Source organism: Aricia agestis, chromosome 14, assembly GCF_905147365.1.
Source record: "Aricia agestis chromosome 14, ilAriAges1.1, whole genome shotgun sequence".
Lineage (NCBI taxonomy): Eukaryota > Metazoa > Arthropoda > Insecta > Lepidoptera > Lycaenidae > Aricia > Aricia agestis.
In genome coordinates this window covers 12098208-12119464 of record NC_056419.1, presented here as the reverse complement: position 1 = coordinate 12119464, position 21257 = coordinate 12098208, and the positions used below count along the sequence as shown (strand labels likewise).

General features: G+C 36.0%; 2 protein-coding genes across 2 annotated transcripts; one reads left to right on the top strand and one right to left on the bottom strand.

The window, feature by feature from the left end:
- Nucleotides 1-1301: 1301 nt before the first annotated feature.
- On the bottom strand, nucleotides 1302-7947 carry LOC121733788 (ubiquinone biosynthesis O-methyltransferase, mitochondrial-like). The gene is made up of 6 exons (XM_042124143.1): nucleotides 7813-7947; nucleotides 7189-7320; nucleotides 6055-6169; nucleotides 3186-3320; nucleotides 1851-2121; nucleotides 1302-1437 (listed from the first exon to the last, which is right to left on the bottom strand). The coding sequence occupies exons 1-6, from the start codon at nucleotides 7845-7847 to the stop codon at nucleotides 1322-1324; spliced, it is 804 nt and encodes a 267-aa protein (XP_041980077.1). The 5' UTR covers nucleotides 7848-7947; the 3' UTR covers nucleotides 1302-1321.
- An 11131-nt stretch (nucleotides 7948-19078) lies between these two features.
- Nucleotides 19079-20401, top strand: LOC121733737. Its single transcript, XM_042124088.1, has one exon. The coding sequence runs from the start codon at nucleotides 19174-19176 to the stop codon at nucleotides 19897-19899; it is 726 nt and encodes a 241-aa protein (XP_041980022.1). The 5' UTR covers nucleotides 19079-19173; the 3' UTR covers nucleotides 19900-20401.
- The last annotated feature ends 856 nt before the right edge of the window (nucleotides 20402-21257 follow it).

The following is a 21257-nucleotide window of genomic DNA, read 5'->3' as shown; positions in this document are numbered from 1 at the left end:
GTCAATTATTTTTTTCTGAATATGGCTATCGGCTAATTTAACCATTGCCAATGTCAAAAAATCAGCCAAGTGCGAGTCGGACTCGCGCACGAAGGGTTCCGTACCGTTATAGAGAAAAAATAGGCCAAAAATTGTTTTCTTTGTATGGGAATCCCCTTAATTATTTATTTTATTAAATATTATTATTAATTATTAAAGTACACATTTATTTAAGGCCTTTGTGAAAATTTCAAGTGCCTACCTCTTAATAATATTATCATTTTTGATTACGAGCAAAAAAGGCCAAAAAATCACGTTTGTTGTATGGCAGCCCCCCTTGAATATTAATCTTATATTGTTTTTAGTATTTGTTGTTATAGCGGCAACAGATATACACAATCTGTGAAAATGTCAGAAGTCTAGCTATAGCGGTTCTTGAGATACAGTCTGGCGACAGACAGACAGACAGACGGACAGACAATGAAGTCTTAGTAATAGGGTCCCGTTTTTACTCTTTGGATACGGAACCTTAATAAAAAAGGCGAGAAACCAAATTTTAGTAAAAAGTTTATAAATATTATATCGTCGTTTTCCCAGATTATGGCCAAGTTAAAAACTTAAAAGTCTAAAAAGTAGCTGACTACTTTTTAGACTTTTACTAGACTTTTAAGTTTCAACTTGGCCATAATCTGTAAGTCAACGAGTCAATTCATTTGTTTTAGTAAAGTGGTTGACCGTTTACTATAAGTTTCGACCACAGAATAGATAATAGTACTAGTAGTTTCGATGGAGTTTTGGAGGGAATAAAAAATAGAACGTTTCTGGAAGTTGCATCACTTGCCTGCACTTGTGCATGATAACGAATATCTAATAGTTAATATTCTACCAACATTATACAAAAAAAAAATAAAAACCAAGTTAATACAATGAATAGGAAAACAAATCTGGCAAAACTCCAACTTCCTCTAGTAATCTATAACATGAAGGAAATATTCTTAGATAATAATTATTATTATACTTACTTCTAAAAAAAATAGGTTGAGCTTAGAGTAGGGCGTTAGGTTTTTTTTCGTTATGGAATTTCTTGATTCGGTCGCCGCGGCGCTCAAGCACCCCGCCCCGCCCCGCCCCATAATATGTGCAATGTGTGAAATGCACACGGGCGCCATCCTCTAGGAGCGCCAAATCGCCATCTTTAATGGCGCCAAAACCAAGGACCAAAAAAAAATTGCCTAAGGGGGCGCCAAAATCCTTTTTTTTGCACACAGGCGCCACTAGCCCTTTTACGGGGCCCCTGCGCTCAAGTAAAAATAAAAACACCCAAGTATCTAGTTTAATTCCTTTATTTTAATTTTACAGCTTCTATGGCAAAATGAAGCTTTTTTGATTCGATCCACTCCCATTTGTTCGACCAGAAATGGTACGCCATTCCTCTGATCGACTGAACATCGCAATCATCTGTAATAAGTAAAAAAACGAATTAGTAATTAACTTTAATGATTCTCTTTAAAAGGGGTTTTACCGTACTTTATTATTCAAGTTTCACGACTAAACATAGCGTTAAACAGCAACAACGCCAGCGGCGGTGTAATGCGTGGGCGACGTGGGCCACCGACCATCGCCCACGGCCTTGTGGCATCTTGTGGTCCAACTAGCCTCGCACCCCTTGGACCACGAGGATTTTTTAAGGAAAATTCTTTCTCTCAACAAAATCCGTCTCCTTGCGTCATTCATCAGGGGGCCTCGCAAAATGTATCTTGCCCACATCAAATTTAGGTCTTGCTCCGCTACTGCACAACGCAATGCGAGAGACCAAAATTTCGTTGGATCTTTCAATCTATGTAAACACTTTATTGTTTAAATACACTCACTTATCTCTAAGAAATACTTGAGTTCATTAGGCGTCATGAATTTTTCATACTGATGCGTCCCTTTCGGTATGACTTTCACAATGTATTCGGCGAGGAAAATTCCTAGAACTTGAGTGGTTCTCGATCGAGTCGGCGTCGTGAAGAAAAGTTTTCCGCCGGGTTTGACGGCTCTGACGCAGGCTTCTAAGAATATGTCTTTGTTCAATACATGTTCCAGAACCTCTGATACCGCGACCGCGTCGTATTGCTCTGGGAACTCTTTTACGTGGTCCTGTGACAATCAAATATCAATCATATTTATATTTTCCTGTATACTTATTCTACAATCAGTACAATTATTGAATATACTTAAATATATCTTTTGAATACGTTTTCAGTTGCATCATGCATGGTGAATAAAATCGGCCAAGTGCAAGTCAGACTCGCGCACGATTCACGAAGGATTCCGCGAGATGTCTAGCTATCACGATTCACGGGCGTATATATAGCTTTGATAAGGGGAGGGTCCCTAACGTTAAAAAGCGGTCAAGTGCGAGTTGGAATCGCCCATGAAGGTTTCCGCTGCAGCAAATAGGCAACGTCTTTAGGAAATCAAAAATATGTTTTTATACTGTCAAAAATATGTACTACACCGATTTTAATCGGCGAGGTACATATATTATTGTCGAAATTGGACAAGTAAGATAGATAGTAATTGGGGGGGGGGGGGTCCGGACCCCCAGGACACCCCCGTTATATACGCCCATGCTAGCTATAGTGGTTCTTGAGATACAGCCTGGAGGCAGACAGACATATATGGGCGTAGCCAGGATCCCAGTTCGCTCGCTCTTATTTTGATTTTAATTTTTACCTCACCTTCAATACTCATATTGTGAGATACTCATTAAGTTAAAAATCTCGAATTCGAAGTCTAGGATTTTCTTAATCCCACCCCCCAAGTTTTATCCCCCCCTGCCCGTACCTCGCTACGCCCATGCAGACAGACGGGCAGACATTGAAGTCTCAGTAATTGGGTCCCGTTTTTACCCTTAACCTAACTAAACCCTAAAAATGGCGTCGTCTCTTTAAATTTCGAAATATTTTGAGTAATAGAGTAAGGCACTAAGATATCAGTTTTCTCAAAAGTATTTTCAGTCAGCGTATAATAACGACGACGACGATCTCCGCTTAGTTGCAGGCCCATGTTGGATGCGAGTAGCAGGAGATCGGTTATCTTGGCGTTCATTGAGAGAGGCCTGTGTCCAGCAGTGGACGACTATAGGCTGATATGATGATGATGTATAATAACGCAAGTCTTGTTACTAGAATAATATGCAGTTTCATTGAGACACTCACCTCAATAGAAGTACAAATGTATTGCGGCCTGTTGTTGTCAAGTCTTTTATTGTTCTGGCTATGTTGAATCGCCAGATTAATGAGATCTTTTCCTGCATCTATACCTGTCACTTTGGCTCCAAAGTATGCTAGATTCTGAAAATTTTAAAAATTAATTATTCTTATTTATACCCGAGGAAATTGATTTCTAGGCAGTTGACAGACCAACGTATTACTAATGCACTACGTCATTTGGTCGGATCATGTACATTGTACAATGTTAATAGTGATCTGTCGGCTAGATTTGACGTATCACGTAACGCGACCAACCTACGTAGGTCCCCCATCTACTTTTTTTTTATAAAATAAGGGGGCAAACGAGCAAACGGGTCACCTGATGGAAAGCAACTTCCGTCGCCCATGGACACTCGCAGCATCAGAAGAGCTGCAAGTGCGTTGCCGGCCTTTTAGAGGGGATAGGGTAATAGGGGAGGGTAGGGATGGGAAGGGAAGGGAATAGGGGAGGGTAGGGAAGGGGATTGGGCTTGGGCTTGGGCAACTTCTTTGATAGTAGGTACATGATACAGCATAATATTCTAATTGCTATGGAAATAATAATAATTGCTTATAAATCGTTGTAATATGAATAATATTTAGTTTTCCTACAACAATTTGCAATAAAGGTAGCATTAGTAATACGAGTAGGTACGTAATTGAATTAACTTTAATAAATTAATCATAATTGAATGCCATACTATTATTATCGTTATGCGTAAAGCCATGATTGATATTGTACCCGAGCCGAGTATCTACATTTTTAATGGAAGTCAAACGACCTAATAGACTGCACCCTGATGGGAAGTGATTACTTTTGCCTAAAGAACCCAGCAATCGGCAGGCGCGGTCGGAGCCTGAAATTTTGGGGGGGTCACTCACTATAATCACTACACTAATATATTTCTTTTATCTGCGCCCTCGGACGGTTCTGGGTGGACAGCTGTAGGTCTAAGGATGCAGTGGTGGTTAGGGGATAGCTAGAAATTTCCTTTTATTATTTAATATTTGGTAAGATTTTGAGATTTTTCAATTTGAACTTAGATTTGGGGGGGGGGGTGGGTCATGTACCCTGTGACCGCGCCTGGCAATAGGAGGAATTGCTGTGTAAAGGTTCAACCTTTACACAGCAATTCTTTGCCCGCGTTGATCATTAATTAAAGATTAGATAAATGTTTATAAAACAATTATTGTAATTTACTTATTATCTAGTAACTTTTAGGGTCAATTTATAATAGCGCAGAGTCGAATCGAAGTGAAGCGAATTCCCAAAAACTGAACACAGAAAATTCAACCTTAAGAGGGCGACTAACCCCAAAAATCAAACATCGTCCTTCTCTCTTCACACTCACGCCCGTCTTTCATATGCCAGGTGAAAAAGAACGACGCGGATTCATCGCCAAATTAGTTTTTTCTCAATAACTCGATAAAAATACAAAATTTAAAAAATCCGCTAGGTCGATCGCTCAATGATAGAATTTTATATAATGTGTTAAAATATTAACTTATTTCAATGCACGGTTATGGCAATAAATGAAAAATTCGTGAAATTTAGATGCATCTTTGTGATTTTTTTCTATCGAGAAAATTTTAAGATATCGTGTTTTTGCTCAGATCGAATTCTCGGAAATATAATGTAGTATCTAATTTTAGAAAATGAAACCATTCGGGGCTTATTTTCAAGTATAAAAATGAATTATAAAATCGACACTTTAGGGTTAGTCGCCCCCTTAAGAGGATACACCAGGGGCTAGAGAAATGAAAAAAAAGTACGTGTAATATCTATAGCTGTCTCCCTTACCTCAAGCCTATACCGCAGAACGCGATAGAGACAACTGCAGAAAGTCCAGAAAATCAACGATTCGTTGTCCCCTGATTCCTTCTCCAAAACTTAACCGATTTAAGTACTTTTTTCATTAAAGATTAAAAAAAGGCTTGAGCTGTGTTCCTATGTTTTGCTTTTTTTTGTATAATCTAGCCAAATCTGTTTTCTGGACGTTTGAACACAGCAGAAAATCTGGCCATTTTTTTGGGTTTTTGAACGTTCATATCTTATTTAATAATTAAATTATGAAAAAAAAGAAAACATAGGGACATTGTATTAGTGGCCGTAGATATTTAGGAAAAAAATTATAACTCTACTAGCATTATCCAGGGAGGAAACAGGGGACAACGTTTGTATGGAAAAAAGGGCGGTGTGGACTCCTCTTAACTCCAGAGCGTAACGCATACATTACTTCTGCGAGGCCAATCAACGTTGGTCGGGCGCATTCGAGCGAAGTAGTAAATGTAATAGTAATTAATGTTTTGGAGTAAGGTTGAATTTGTAAAGTTCAGTTTTAATAATTCGCTTCGATGCGCTTCGACTCTGCGCTAGTATAAATTGACCCTTAGTCAAATATTACACAGGCATGTTATTAAGTAGACGATTTTTCATATTTTGTCTTAATAACATGATGTTAAATTACATCAGTAATTCCAGTAAGAGTTTCTTGCTCCAAGGCACTGTCTCGAGATGTAATTTCGTTTATTTTTTTCGTAAATTTTAAACCTTAACTGTGTTTTGAAGGCAGTTTTATCACTGGAAATATCCGGAAAAATAACATTTATTTTTCTGTGCTTTCACTGTAAAGACGTCGCTTAGTAGGGTACATTTTTTCGCGATTTCTGCTTTGTGCGGTAAAACCTAAGTACTAAAACTAATTGAGACGAACGATGAATCTGCGGTATTTTCAAAATGTCAATAAAACATGGCAACAGTACTGTGCTTTCCATCAGCCTACTCAGTGCTTGTTAGTGTCAGTTAATCTACATCATAAATATATATTAAACTTACCTCCGAAAATATGCCACCTCCGCAACCCACATCCAGGATTTTGAAATCTTTCAAACATTCTGAATACTTAATGGATGGTGTTCTCTTCACTAAACCATCCCTTACATGTGGTACCCTGAAAATTAGGTCAGTAAACCTTTAGGTCAGTTATACAGGGTATAACAAAACTAAGTGCAGATAATACTTTAGAGTGTGTATGTGTCCCTTATTTAGAGTTCACTGTGAAAGTAGCAGCGCTGAAAGAGCTAAAGTTTTTTTTGTGATTTGTATTTTGTATGAGCAAACGCCCCGCCCCCACCCCACCGTCAAGAATTTTCCCATACAAAAGTTTAAAAAAGTTACTCTTTCAGCGCTGTTACTTTCACAGTAAACTTTATACAAGGGACACATACACACCCTAAACTAATATACCTAAGTTTTGTTATAATAGTAGGTACCTTGTATAAATACAAGATGTTGCTCGAAAATTCGTTGAACCGTGTGTATTGCGACTTGCGATTGATTCTCTACTTACTTTTCTGAGTTAAGGTGACGCCGATCGTTTTGGATATGTTTTAGATCGCTTAGAAAACAAGAAATGGAAAGGGCGTACTTAAGTGACAAAATGGTTTTTATCGCGTAATTTAAAAACCATAAATATATTTCATCTAAGCTATGCCTAACATTATAGTGTATGAATGAACTAATCTATGTACAAATTTGGGAAGCTTAAATCACTCTCCTCTGTTGGCAAAATTAGAATCCCTGTTTATATAGAGGTCTTTTTGATTAATTATTCTGTGTTATAAAAGTCGACCAATCATGTTTTATTTGAATTAAGTAATTTATTTGTTCAATTTGGGGCCGTCTATGGGCTCTGCACCCATATCCTTTTTTTGCGATCTTTGTATTGTTTTTCGCACCAAGGATAAGTGAAATAAGTAATATTATTAATTGTTATTATTATTATTATTTTGTCTTAATAGCATGATGTTAAATTAACTACTGTTTGTGGTGATTAAGTTGTCGTGTACCTTCAAAAATTTTATTTTCAGGTGGGCCTTGAACACAAAAAGTTTGCAGAACACTGCAATTCAGTTCTGTACTCACATGTGGTGATGATGATGCTAATTAAATATGTAAGAAATCCCAGACCTGAGTATGTTGAGGGAGTGGAGTGGCTGTATTATACCGTTGGGGTTCCACCAATCCTTCAGGAGGGTTGTATGAAACTCTACATCTTTTGTGTCCACGGTAGACCGTAATCTTCGCGCGGCACGTGTATCTCTGAAATGTCACTTATTTTTAGACTCCAATATTGACTCGACATCATCAAGGTATAAAGTGTAACAAAACTAAGTGATAATACTTAAGGGTGTGTACCCACAGGTTGCAAAGCACTGGTTTTCGTCTAAAACTCTATCTTATCAACGCACAGCCCAAACCACTGGACCGATCGGGCTGAAATTTGCCATGCAGGTAGATGTTATGACGTAGGAATCCGCTAAGAAAGGATTTTGATCAATTCTACTTCCAAGGGATTAAAATAGGGGATGAAAGTTTGTATATAATAATACTTCTTAACGCGAGCGAAGCCGCGGGCAAAAGCTCGTATAAGAATAAAAGTGACCAAGAGCAAGAACCGAGATAAAGTAATATTATTTTACAAGTTTTTAAATAAACACTGCACGAGTTTTCATAGGCACTTTTCTAAAACAATATTATATTGTATTATGTTTTTTTTTTTACTTTTAATAAATATTAATTAAACTGACTCACTTTACAATAACACTGAACAGCCTTCTTGAAATCATTTTGAACGACTGAGTTACAATTATTGTAAGCGAATGGGAACCTTCAAGTCAAAACTACATAACTATAATAATATTATTATATATTATCAATGACAGAAACCTGTTTTGATAATTTAAAATATAGTCAGAGAGCCTTAAAACATTTTTTTTATTACTATCAAGCTCATATTTTGTGAGTAGCTTCATTTTGATAAGACAAACAACATCTTTATTTGCGAAAAATCTTGAAAGTGGTAGCTAACAGAGATAGAAAGGATTTCATACTTTGATTTGATGGTCCTGAAATATGGATTGTTCTATTTGTAGGACAATGTTACTCTTAGATTATATAACTATTAACCTACCAATATACAAAAAATCTGCTGGTTAGGTTTCCATTTTAGGGTACCGTAGTCAACCAATAACTTTCAAGATTTTTTGCAGATAAAAATGTTGTTCGTCTTATCAAAATGAAGCTACTCACAAAAATTTGCATGATAGTAAAAAAAAGACGGGATGCACTCCGGAAGTGCCGGCAGAAGTGAAAACTTGATTATTAACGTTGTGCATTTATTTCGATTTTAAAAAAATCGATTTTTTACACCCTTACAATCGATTAAATTTTTAACCCATTTTTTATGAAAATCTATTGAAAAAAACGATTTTTTAATTAATCGATACCCTTACAATCGATTAAAAAATATCGACAATCGAAAAAAAAAAAACAATCGATTGTTCGATTAATCGGTTTCGATGTTACAACACTACTCTCCAACCGTCTTACGGTTTTTCGATTTCGGCATTAAACCCGTTTGCCACCACGCAACGTAACGATGCATTTTTAAAACTGAATTTTATTTATTACACAACAAGATACAATTTGAAGTGGCGTCTCCCACAGCTGTTTATTCTAATTTTGAATGGCTCATTTAAAAATGAATCGCATAGCCTCGTCATGTTGCAATGAGAGCAGACCCTTATGTGTCTTGAAACCTTCAGAGTTGGATCTTATAGTTATTTTATTATCGGCTACAAAAAATTGCATAATGAATTAGAACGAGTAGGACTGTAGCAACTTTAAAGCCTCATAATATGGAAACATTTGCAATTTACTAAGCAGGTTTATTATCTAGGTCATTCAAAGTTTTAGGCTAGTTTTAGGTAACTATAGGTATAATATGTTTATTAAAATCAAACGCCTTTCAATGTTGGCCAGTCATTACCTGGGGTTTGGTTTCAAGACCAGCCATTCGAAACAATCAACCCAACATTTTGCGTGTATCTAATTAAATATGTTAAATAGCCATTTATGTGTATATAAATAGCCATAAACGAGCCCATAAGACAGCGTTGCCAGATTTTTTGTGCTAAGTCGGGACTTTGGAACTTTTTGAGTGAAAAAGCGGGATTCTTCAGTCAAAAGCGGGACAAACACTGATCTCCATTATACAAGTACGCAGGATCTATGATACCCACTTTTTTTTGTGCCATTTGAAGCGGAATCAGCGCCCCCATTATTAGGACCGAGAACTAAATTTGACGTAACCATTGGTAACCATGTGTGTATTTTAATTCTCTATGGCTTAATCGTTCGAATTGTTTTCGTGTTTTTAAAGTGTTTTAAAAGGTTTTACGCGATTAAGTAACACTAGCTGTTTGACCGAGCTTTGCTCGGTATCCGATGAAAATGTCATTTTCTAGAAATGATTCCTAGCTAGATCGATTTATCGCCCCCGAAACCCCCTATATACTAAATTTCATGAAAATCGTTGGAGCCGATTCCGAGATTCCAATTATATATATATATATATATATATATATATATATATATATATATATATATATATATATATATATATATATATATATATATATATATATATATATATATATATATATATATATATATATATATATATATATATATATATATATATATATTTAAATCGCCGAAGACTTGTTGCGTCTTTTCAAAGTCGAACCCTATGGCGTCTACCATTTCCAATGACTTTTTAATTGTTATTCGTGCGAATATAGTTATATTGCTGTCATGTGAATTCTATTGTCGACGAGAAATTTTGTTTACGTACGAAAATCAGATATTCAATTTGAAATAATTCTCGCTGGTTTGTTGCTTCCGTTCTCGATGGAAATCATGTGACACATTGTATATTTTTGTATTCGTTTCATGCATTTAATCGTTTTTCCTACATCCATTTAAATGTATGGTTATATTGATACCGTATATTGTACTATATTAATTCCATGCATTCTACTAATTAAATGACTCCTTACTATATTTGAGATTATATCGGTACCGTATATTATTTTTGTATGTACGCCATAAACTGTTGAGTTTGTTGCTTCCTCCTAACCTTATATGTTATATCGATACATACATAGGTACCTATATAATAGATCCCAATAAATTCATTGCGTGATGTGGTCTCTGTCTACCCCAATGAGGGACAGGAGTGACGATATGTATGTATAAATAGAGAATCATCCCTCTTTATGAAGTCGATTAAAATGAAATACTTATTTCTATAACTTGGAGTACATAACAGACATTAAAAACAAGTTATCCCTATATTACATAGATTAATTAAATTTTAAATTATAATTAGGTAAGTCCTCTAGGCTAACTAAAAAATATTAAGGATAATTATGATAGATATGATCATTTTATTTATGTGAGCGTGTTTCTTCTGAACTTAAGTATGAACACAAAATAAAACAATTGTTTCGGTAGTAGGTATTTTTAAGTTTTATTGTTTAAAATCAAGTAGGTACAATAATAAACCCATAGTCATAATAATCAAAGTGTCGGACAAATCAAATACACCGAAATAGGAACATAAAAGTAATTTAAGAAATTAACAATTTTAGGAACGACCAGTTGAGAGGCTAATTTACTGTGACATTGACTATAGTTAACTTGTGTATGTAAGCAATACCAGTTTTCAATCGTGGCTCTGCCCACGTGACAAGTTGATAAAATTTAACAAATTGAAATTCGTTATTAGCCGCTTAGGCGTTAAAAAAATAAAACAAAAATGCTTAGAAAAATATTAACCTGAAGAATCACATATCAGACATACCTATCAGTACAAAGTCTCAAAAAAAGGCCCTTTAAGCGTCGAAAAGAAAAATAAAAACGTTTAAAAAATTATTAACGTACCTATCAAAAATAAGATAAAACAGTCCAAAATCTCAAAAAATTACACAACTACACAAAAATTACACAACAATATATATACTTTGTTTGTAAATTTAAATTATGGTTATTATCTATAATAGTACCTATTATTTCTGTTTATTTGTTTTGTACAAAAAGAGGACGGTATTTGATTATAATACAAGTTCACAATAATAATAAATTTTTTCGTAAGTAGTAGGTTAACGCGCGCGCGTAAACAAACACGACGCAACGTTGCGTTCTGTGCTGTGATAGTCATAGTCAATCATGGTTGTCGTGATTGATGTAGATCGTTTCGATCGTTTTTTGTATTGTTTATTGTATCTTCTTCTTCCTAGTCGTATCCTCATGGCTGAGGGACGTGACCACCAAAATTTGCTTTCTGGGATAGGGCTCTCCACTTGTCTCTATTTTTGGCCTGATGAAATGCCTCCTGGAACGTGCAGTCAGCAGCCTTGACAATCGCGTCTGTCCATCGTGTAGCCACTCTGCCTCTGCCTCTTTTCCCCTCTAATTGCCCAACTAGTATGAGACTCTCAAGATTATTAGGCTCCCGGCGGGCTATGTGGCCAAAAAGGGCAAGTGATCGTTGTAGACAAAGCGTGGACAGGCGGGTGGTAATTTTGAGTTGCTGAAGTATAGACGTATTGGTCCGGTGTGCGGTCCAAGGGATGCCGAGCATTTTACGCCAGCACCACATTTCAAAAGCGTCAATCTTAGCTCGAGTACGTGCTTTTAGTGTCCATGTCTCGGAGGCATATAAAAATATTGAAAAGATTAGGGAACGCATTAGTGTTATTTTTGTGCTACGATAGATGTTCTTATTCTTCCATATCTTTTCTAAGCACCCAACCGCAGATTTAGCCATCTGAGCCCGTCGGACAACCTCCCTCTCGCAGTTACCATTGTTGCTAATCAACGATCCCAGGTAGACAAACTCCTCTACGGGTTGAAGATCTTGTAGTAAGGATGTCTTTTGTATTTGGTTCAGCTTATCGACGTACATCAGTTTGGTTTTATTGCGATTGATTTGGAGGCCAAAGTCTCGACTATTCTTTTCGAGCCGCGCTAGAAGTTCAGCAAGTTTCACTTCGCAAGTACTTATAAGCGTGGTGTCGTCAGCGAACCTTAGGTTGTTGAGAAGGTATCCGTTAATTTTAATACCATCCTCCCAATCTTCCAACACTCGACGCATTTTTCGCCTACGAGGTTGAACAGCTGTGGAGAGAGGATGCAACCCTGTCTGACACCACGCTCTGTAGCAAACGGCTCTGACAGATCATTGTCTAATCGCACCCTTGATCGACCTTCCAGATAGAGGTTTTGTACCAAAAATATGAGATGATCGGGGACGCCCAACTCTCTCATCACCTCCAGCATTTTGGACCAGACGATGCAGTCAAAGGCCTTAGCGTAATCCACAAAACAGAGTACTATTGGGACATTGAATTCTCTGCTCTTTTCTATCAGCTGACGGATGTTTAGGATTTGTTCTCGGGTACCCCTGCCCTTTACAAATCCCGCCTGCTCTTTGGATATCTGTCTAGTTATATAGTGTGCCAATCTGTTGTTTATGACATGGAGAAGAATCTTACTGGCGTGTGAAATTAGTGAGATGGTCCGATAATTTCCACACTTTTTAGTCGACCCTTTCTTATGTAGTGGTATCACGAGAGATTCTGTCCAATCGTCTGGCCACTGTCCTGTTCTCCATGCTTTAAGACATATTGAATGCATTACTCTGATTCCAGACTTACCCAAGCTCTTAAGCACTTGTGCCTGTATAGCATCTCCACCGCAAGCTTTTGTTTTGAGCTTATTTATAGCTGCTTCTACTTCATGGAGAACGATGTCGGGTTCTTTATCTGTAAAATCTAATCTAGTGTCAGGTTCATCAGCGTCATATTTGTACAGGTCTTGGCAGTAGTTCCTCCATCTTGTCATCACTTGGTTCTTGTCTAAAATCAGGTTACCCTTTTCATCTTCTATGTTCCAAGATTTTGATTTTCGTTCCCGTGTGAGAATTTTTACCTTTTGGAACATGTCTCTTGGATGTAGTGTATCAGAGTGTGTTTGTATATCTCTACATATGGAATTGATATATGCATTCTTGTCATGTCTACAGAGACGCTGTACTAGTGAGTCAAGTTCAGAGTATCGCTGTTGTTCTTCCTTTGAACGAATTCCTCCAGTCTTTAGAGCCTTTCTTTGTGCGATTGCCTCCCAAGTGGTCATCCACTCAGATCTAGGGTGTTTTACTTTCCGTCCATTTGTGATTGTTCTAGTTGTCTCTTCTAATGCGGCCTTAAGCTGATTCCATGATGTATTGGCTGAGTCAAATGGGCAATACGTTTCACTGTCCAGTCGAGTTTGTAGTGTGTCCTCAAAAGCTTTCGCTTCTTGTGTTAGAAGAATATTTTTGGATGGTGGAGGCTTTGAAACTACTTTGAGGCGGACTCTGTATTGAGCTATTAACAGCTGATGGTCGCTGCCACAATCTGCACCCGGAAAAGTCTTTGAGAGAGTTATGCACGACTTCCATCTGCTGCTGATTAATATGAAGTCAATCTGATTTTTATGACATGTTGGCGATCGCCATGTCCATAAGCGTCTTGGATGTTGTTTATATGCCGTGTTAGTTACGAATAGTCCTTTTTCAATGCAAAACTCTAACAACATATCACCTCGACTGTTGCGGGCTCCTAAGCCGTATTCCCCAATAACATTCCTTAGGTGTTGATCATTATCAGTGTGCCCTATCTTAGCACCAAAGTCTCCCAGGATGATAGTACATTCCTTCTTTGGTAACGCTTTGCAGGTTAATTCTAGCTCGTGGTAAAATTCCTCCATCTCTTCTTCGGTGGCTGCAGTGGTCGGCGCATAGACCTGTACAAAGTTAATTGGGTGTGGATGGGCTGAAATTTTTAAGGATAAAATTCTATTGTTGATGGTATTATACCCCAATACCTTGTCTCGTAGCCAGCTAGCAACTATGAAGCCCGCACCACTAAAACTATTGTCTTGCCTGTCAGAGTAGATTACCATATTTCCTTCAGGTGTGATGTGGTATCCGTTATCTTTGACATGGGTCTCACTCAATCCTAGTATAGCCAGATTATAGCGCTCCATCTCCGCTTCAACAACTTCGATTTTTCCTGGCCTTAAAAGTCCACGGACATTCCAGGTTCCTATTGTTATTGCCCTTCCCTTGGGTGTTAGTTTGCTAGAGTAAGATGTTATGTTTCCAACAGTAGCAGAGTTTCTGCAAGCAGCCTGCTGGTTAACTGACCTGCAGCCGGTAGCCAATTTCACACCAGTCGGCCCGGAACCAAGCTGGCGCCGAGCGTTAGTCGGGTCGCATGACATCATATTATCTCTGGTGGCGTTCTTAATCATGGTGGTTTTCTTGGGATTATAGTCGCGGTAGTTTCCCGTTGCTTTCCGCGCTAGACTTTTTGAGGGTATTTAGTCCTCAAGGCCACTACTGCCTAGGAGTCAGGTTATCATATCCGCCGCCTGAGACTCGGCGTTGTTACTCGTTTAGCACCACCCGGGGGACACGTGTAGGGTAGTAAAAGGTAATTCCTACGGACGCGAGTAACCACCGCCCCCGTTTATTGTATCAAGTTTGATTAATTTTAAACATTGATTTGATTTGTAATCTAATTTTAATTGCCTGAAATGTAAAATCAGCGATATGCGATCAGTAGTTGGGAAAGGGTCCGGTGGCTTTAACACAGGTTATACTGTAACCTAGCTAAGCTGCCGGTTGCGATCTTAACATTCTAATATAAAAAACCATTGAAAATAAAATAGTTTGCATGTTGTAATTGTCTAGATTAAGGTTTTTATGTTATCGAGCTGAATAAAAGTACATTATTATTATTATAAGTATGCCATCACAGTTACTATAAATCTTGTCAAGGGTGTCGATTTATGAATGAAGAAAGTCAAGATTAAAAAAAAAACTCAGAACACTGTACAGTGTACAGCCTAGCCCATGACCCGGTAACCACTTGACGTTGAGTTTCGATGCACTTGTTTGGGCTATTTTCTCATTACCGTGGCTTTCTAATAGCGAAAGAATTATTTAAATTGGTTCAGTAGTCTCGTAACTCGTAAGTTAAATAGTAATAAGCAAACGATTAAATATTTCGTCTCTACAATATTAGTAAGTATAGATATTTAAAAATACATTAGTCCCAACCCAATTCGCAGTCTAAACTCAGTCACTGATGGGCTTTTGTTTAAAATATACAATAGGTAAGTACTTATCAAAGAAAATCATATACGTACTGTATGTAGGTAGGGACATAGTAGTTAATACAATCGATCCAAAATACTTTTAGACAGGTAAGTATATAAACAGTTCAACAACAAACAGGACACTGGACGTCAGGATAATGATCGTAAATTGCATATTTATTTGTAAATAAATATGCTGCACCAGAAAAATGAAGATTTATAAAGCGATTTTATGTTCTTTCGTTTCATAGGTAGAACAAAATGATTTGTAATAATATTGATATTATTCTTGGTCGTTGCACCACAATTAAAACATTTTTTTTTGTATTACAAAATGGGTTGACGGCCAAGGCCATTTTATTTTGTCTTTAAAATAGTTTTTAAAATCACTTCTTTAAAAAAAAAAAAAACGATCTACATCAATCACGACAACCATTGACACGACAATCTAACACTGAAAGAATTTTTCAAATCGGACCAGTAGTTCCTGAGATAAGCGCGTTCAAATAAGCCCTTTCAAATAATTTCCCTTCGTTTTTTCCACATTTTCCTCTATTTCTTCGCTCCTATTATTCTTAGCGTGATAAAATATTGCTTATAGCCTTTCTCGATAAATGGGCTATCTAACACTGAAAGAATTTTTCAAATCGGACTAGTAGTTCCTGAGATTAACGCGTTCAAACAAACAAACAACCTCTCCTGCTTTATAATATTGAAGTGTAGATAACATTTTTACTACTTTTCTTACTATTCTACTACTATTTTTCGAAAATGTGTCAAATAACTACCTAATTGTAATATCGACATTGCATCGATTCGATATATTTGTTCCTGTTTTCCTGAAATACAGTTACAGATTTGATCATTATTCTGAATGATCGTCATTATGTTTTTAGGGCTATTCAGGAAAAAAACGTTCAGGAAAATGAGGAATTCACTAAATTCGTTTATAATTAAGTATTGATATAAAGAAAATTATTAAGAACTTAGAAATGTTGCGGGCCTTTATAACTTGGTATAAAAAAGTAGTGAAAAACAGACAAATGTTGGCACACATCGAGAAATGTAAATGACGTCTTATTTGGAAATTTTTGTAGAACGTATTTCAAAGAGAGAGAGAGAGCATAAAACGAAGAGCTCTATCCACACCAAAGCACTGCGATCAAATAAAGTGAGCCAGCAGATTTTATCGCAAAATAGGTTTCAACCCCGTCACGTTGAGTATATCGGCAAGGCATTCAAAACAAACAATGCGCAGGACAATGATGCGAATTTTATGAACATTTTAAAAATATAATTTTTAGTTATTTAATGTAAGTTGATGTGTTATTTGTTGGTATCGGATTCTTCTCTTCTTTATCTTCAAATTAACATTCAATTTTTAATCCTTTCTAGCTCATTTTTTTTATAAATAATAAATTGTAAGCGGCAGTATCGAAACGACACTCAAAAATTTCATAATTTGGTACTTTTTTTTTATAATAACTTTTGAAATATTAACTCTACTTTCAAATAGTTTAAGCAGCATTTTTGTAAGTTAATTAGACATTGAAATGTGTAATGTTACATCAAATTTACGAAGGCATTGTGAACCCAACTTTGAAGACATGAATTTAGTCTCTCTCAAATATTCGCCCCACTACATAATATTTATACCACAAGCGTCATTACGTCCGCGCTGGCCGGCAAAAAATATAAACAAAAACATGCCCTTGCATGTCGCGTGCGAACTCCGCCCCCTCGCCTCTGTCACCCCCGCGTCTCCTCTGGGACGATGTCGTTTTGTGGGACGTAATTAAATCACACATTAGAATTGATAAAAACTTTATTATATACAGGAATCCACATTATCGGCGTGTTATACGTAAACAAAGTATCGAATATACGCCACCGATATACGGCGCACAGTAGCGACCTCCAAAATTCGCGCGCCAAATAGCGGAACTAAGAAATACGCCGAAATGCACTCCGGTGACAAAACAACGTCCATGCCAATATTTCACCCAGCCATTGTACTAACCTCAACACTACTTCTGGCTGAATTTGAGAGATGGTCAATCTTGCGTCCGTATACAGGATGCAACAAGTCAGTCGGACGCAATATCATCGGTAAAAACCGCCATGTAGGACGTAATATCAACTCCGGGGTGGAAATATATATATATATATATATATATATATATATATATATATATATATATATATATATATATATATATTTAAATCGCCGAAGACTTGTTGCGTCTTTTCAAAGTCGAATTCGCACGAATAACAATTAAAAAGTCATTGGAAATGGTAGACGCCATAGGGTTCGACTTTGAAAAGACGCAACAAGTCTTCGGCGATTTAAATATATATATATATATATATATATATATATATATATATATATATATATATATATATATATATATATATATATATATATATATATATAATTGGAATCTCGGAATCGGCTCCTATAATAATCGGCTATATATATATATATATGTTATGTAAAACACGGTACAAAAGGGATGTGGGGTTACATTTCACAAGTAAGTGATTTTAACAGCTCATTTCTACGATATTAAACTTTTATTGATAATATGTGACTCGTGACCGCTTTTCTCATATGATTCTCATACAAGTCACTGCACTTTTTGGGTAATTGTTTATATTTTTAGCACAATAAAAAGTAATGAGCCAAATTATTATTGATTGTGGACTTCATAATATTTCCGCAGACTTTTTCCGCGGAAAATCAGTACTTAAAAAGAAAGCTATATTTACTTAAATATACACGATCATGAAATATTCTTTCAAATTAATTGAATATGATTTTTTACTTTGTATTTATTTATTTCTAAGATCATCTTCTTAGTTATTACTTATTACTAAAAACAGGTTGTTTACCTAATTAAAAATTATAGAGCACAAACTAATTCCAAAGCAATCATGTTCATGAAGTCTTCGAAATCCATGATGATGGAGAACGAATCATCCGTGTAAAAGTAATACCACAGACCAGAGTAGGTAATCGACTGTACGACGTGAAAGTGGAGCTATGTACTGAATAATCTAAATATATTTTCAGCAACTTTTCAACCATACATGCAAAATAAAAATGGAAAATGCAGATATGTATTTCATTATCAAAGAAATTTTTCTTTGATTTTTATGATTAATATGTAATCTATATATATAAAAGAAAGTCGTGTTTGTTACAACACTTATAACTCGAGAACGGCTGGACCGATTGCCATGGTTTTTGATTTGTTGGATTTGTTTCCGTTCCGAATAGCAGAATACATCTTAAAAATAATGAAAACTCGATATATGTAATGAATACTTAATCATTTCATGCTGATTTGTTTATTACATGTCAAACATTTGTTGTCCAATGCTGTCAAATAGTGTAACAACTATTTTTTTTTTGGAGCTTATGGCCTGGTTGCTGAGACCTTTAAGCCATAACTTTATTTTTTTCTGAAGACATCATGTGTGCGTTCAGAAATTTATTTTTTGTAAAATGTCTACAAAGTTCAGGTACTGTTATATTTGTTTGTTTTAGACATTAATTTTAGAAAATTATTTATTAATTATTTAATTTATAATTCCCGAAAATAATACCTAAGATTTATTCTACAGTAAAAACATAAAATCATCGGAAAGGAACGGAATTTAGGCTGCTTTATTTTTTGAGGGTAGGTGTGCTTGAGTAAATACGAAGTTTTAAGGCCTCCTCAATTAAAGTTATTATTTATTAATAATATAAATAACATTATGTAAAAAAGTTTACCTGTGCCTACCAGTGTCACTATTTCCTTTATTGGCAATAAAAAAAAAAAAAAACAACACTAAATTCAAGATTTATTCACCACCATCACTTTGTAAGAATACACTTTTTACTTTCTTTAAAATATGAATATGGATTCCCTAAAACAGTCTATCAATCAAATGAGCGAACTGTTTAATAACAAAATGACAGAGTTCCAGCAAGAACTTAACTCTTGTCAACCTTCGAGCACCACTTCAGCACTGGCATCGGAATTCAGTACGTTCAAGTCCTTTGTCCTGGAGGCCCTTAAATCATTGCAGTCTCAGATAGAAGTCTTAGTAGAAGTGCAAGACCAAAATGAGATGAGGCGAAGGAAGAAAATACTTTTACTTCATGGAGTCTCTGAGGCAAAAAAGACTGAGCTTGAAGTTGTCCAAACTATATTTTCAACACAGCTTCGACTCCCAGAGGTTGATATAACGGCTGTGAAATACTGCCATCGCCTGGGTAAAGTTAATGAGTCCAAGCCGCGACCAATCTTAATTAAATTTCATGATAGTGCTATCCGGAACAAAGTGTGGGCGGCTAAAACCAACTTGAAAAACTCTGGCATCACCATGACGGAGTTTCTTATAAAAAAGAGACATGACGTGTTCATGATGGCCAGACAACGTTTTGGGATCACAAAGTGCTGGACAAATAATGGCTCGGTCCTTGTAATTGCACCCGATGGCTCTAAAGTCCGTGTCCATAGCATGGCTGATCTCGATGCCATTTCAGGAAGTCATTCTTCTGATAATAATATCTCTTCCGTGAACATGACCAGAGGCACAGCTGGAACCAAGACAAAACGATTAGCAAAAAAGTAACCACTTAATTAACAATTTCAATTTCTTTTCATAGTTTACATAGAATTATATTTACCTGCTATTAGTATTGCTTCTGCATGTTTGTTTTGTAGTGTTGCTTATTAATAGTATTATATTATGGCTTTGGTCAGACCTATTTGGGTCAGACCCATAATTGCTTGCTGAGTGTTTTTTTTTCCAAGTTGCCAAATGACTTTGTTGTTTTATCTTATAGTGCCTGCTTTTCAAATCCACTGCTTTATATTATTATGCTGGGTATTATTATAAATGTAGGTAATTTCACCCGCAATTTATTTCTCAGAAATACCGCTTCGTTTTTATCGTAAAGCTAATGTTTTTTGTTGTCATTGTCAAACAAACACAGCTTGAAAATATCTATGACGGCTGACAGTGACAGTGACAACTTATGACAAAGTATGTCAGTATAATTCATTCCGTTTTACGTTAAGAACATGTTTTGATTTTGTATTGTTGATTTGACTAGCGCTTGTTTAAATATACATATATTTTAAATGTAAATCATGATACTATATGACACTGTAGTAGGTATAAGGTGTTTTTAAGCAGAGTAATTTTTAAGGAGCTTTATAATTTTATATTATTATTGAAAGTGTTATATCATTTGTATATTTTATTATATTATATATTACTAGCTGTTCCGGCAAACGTTGTTTTGCCATATAAAGTATTTCGCCCATATTATTATTGCAGTGACTAAATAATTATGTCACCATGGCAACGTCCATCCGGATCTAATGTAAAACATTCCAAAATCAACAACTCCTTATAAATAAGAAATTAATTGAAAAAACATTTTCCAGTAGACCAAACTGTAAATCTAAACCATTCTCGAATCTCCACGAACACACACAAAAAATTTCATCAAAATTGGTCCAGTCGTTTAGGAGGAGTTCAGTCACATACACACGCACACAAGAAATATATATATTAAGATTGAGTACGGTACTTTATTAATATTTTAGCTATTTATATTATACATAATATATTTTATTTATTTAACATACTTTTAACTTTGCCATGAATAACAGTTCGGACACATCCTTAGATGAGTTTTTTTCTGCTTCCTCATTATGTAGCAACGACAGTTTCCTAAGTGGTTCGTTTACTCCACTAAGGGATACCATTTTAAATAATTTTGCTACAGTCAAAAATTGTTTTAAGGCTGTACATATTAATGCACAAAGCATTCCGGCTCATTACTCAGATATGCTGGCTTCCTTTGATCAAGTTGATGTTCATGCCATCTTAGTGTCGGAGACGTGGCTTAAACCATGCTTGCCATCCACCTGTTACAGTCTGCCAGGTTATAAATTAATTCGCAACGATCGCGTTGGAAG

Bases quoted from the DNA above. Each gene is read 5' to 3' on its own strand.
- LOC121733788 (XM_042124143.1), bottom strand. From the start codon at position 7,847: ATGATTTCAAGAAGGCTGTTCAGTGTTATTGTAAA. The intron at 7,321-7,812 runs GTGAGTCAGTTT...GTGACATTTCAG, and splicing joins CTGTTCAGTGTTATTGTAAA to AGATACACGTGCCGCGCGAA. The intron at 1,438-1,850 runs GTGAGTGTATTT...TACTTATTACAG, and splicing joins CAAGTATTTCTTAGAGATAA to ATGATTGCGATGTTCAGTCG.
- LOC121733737 (XM_042124088.1), top strand. From the start codon at position 19,174: ATGAATATGGATTCCCTAAAACAGTCTATCAATCAAATGAGCGAACTG.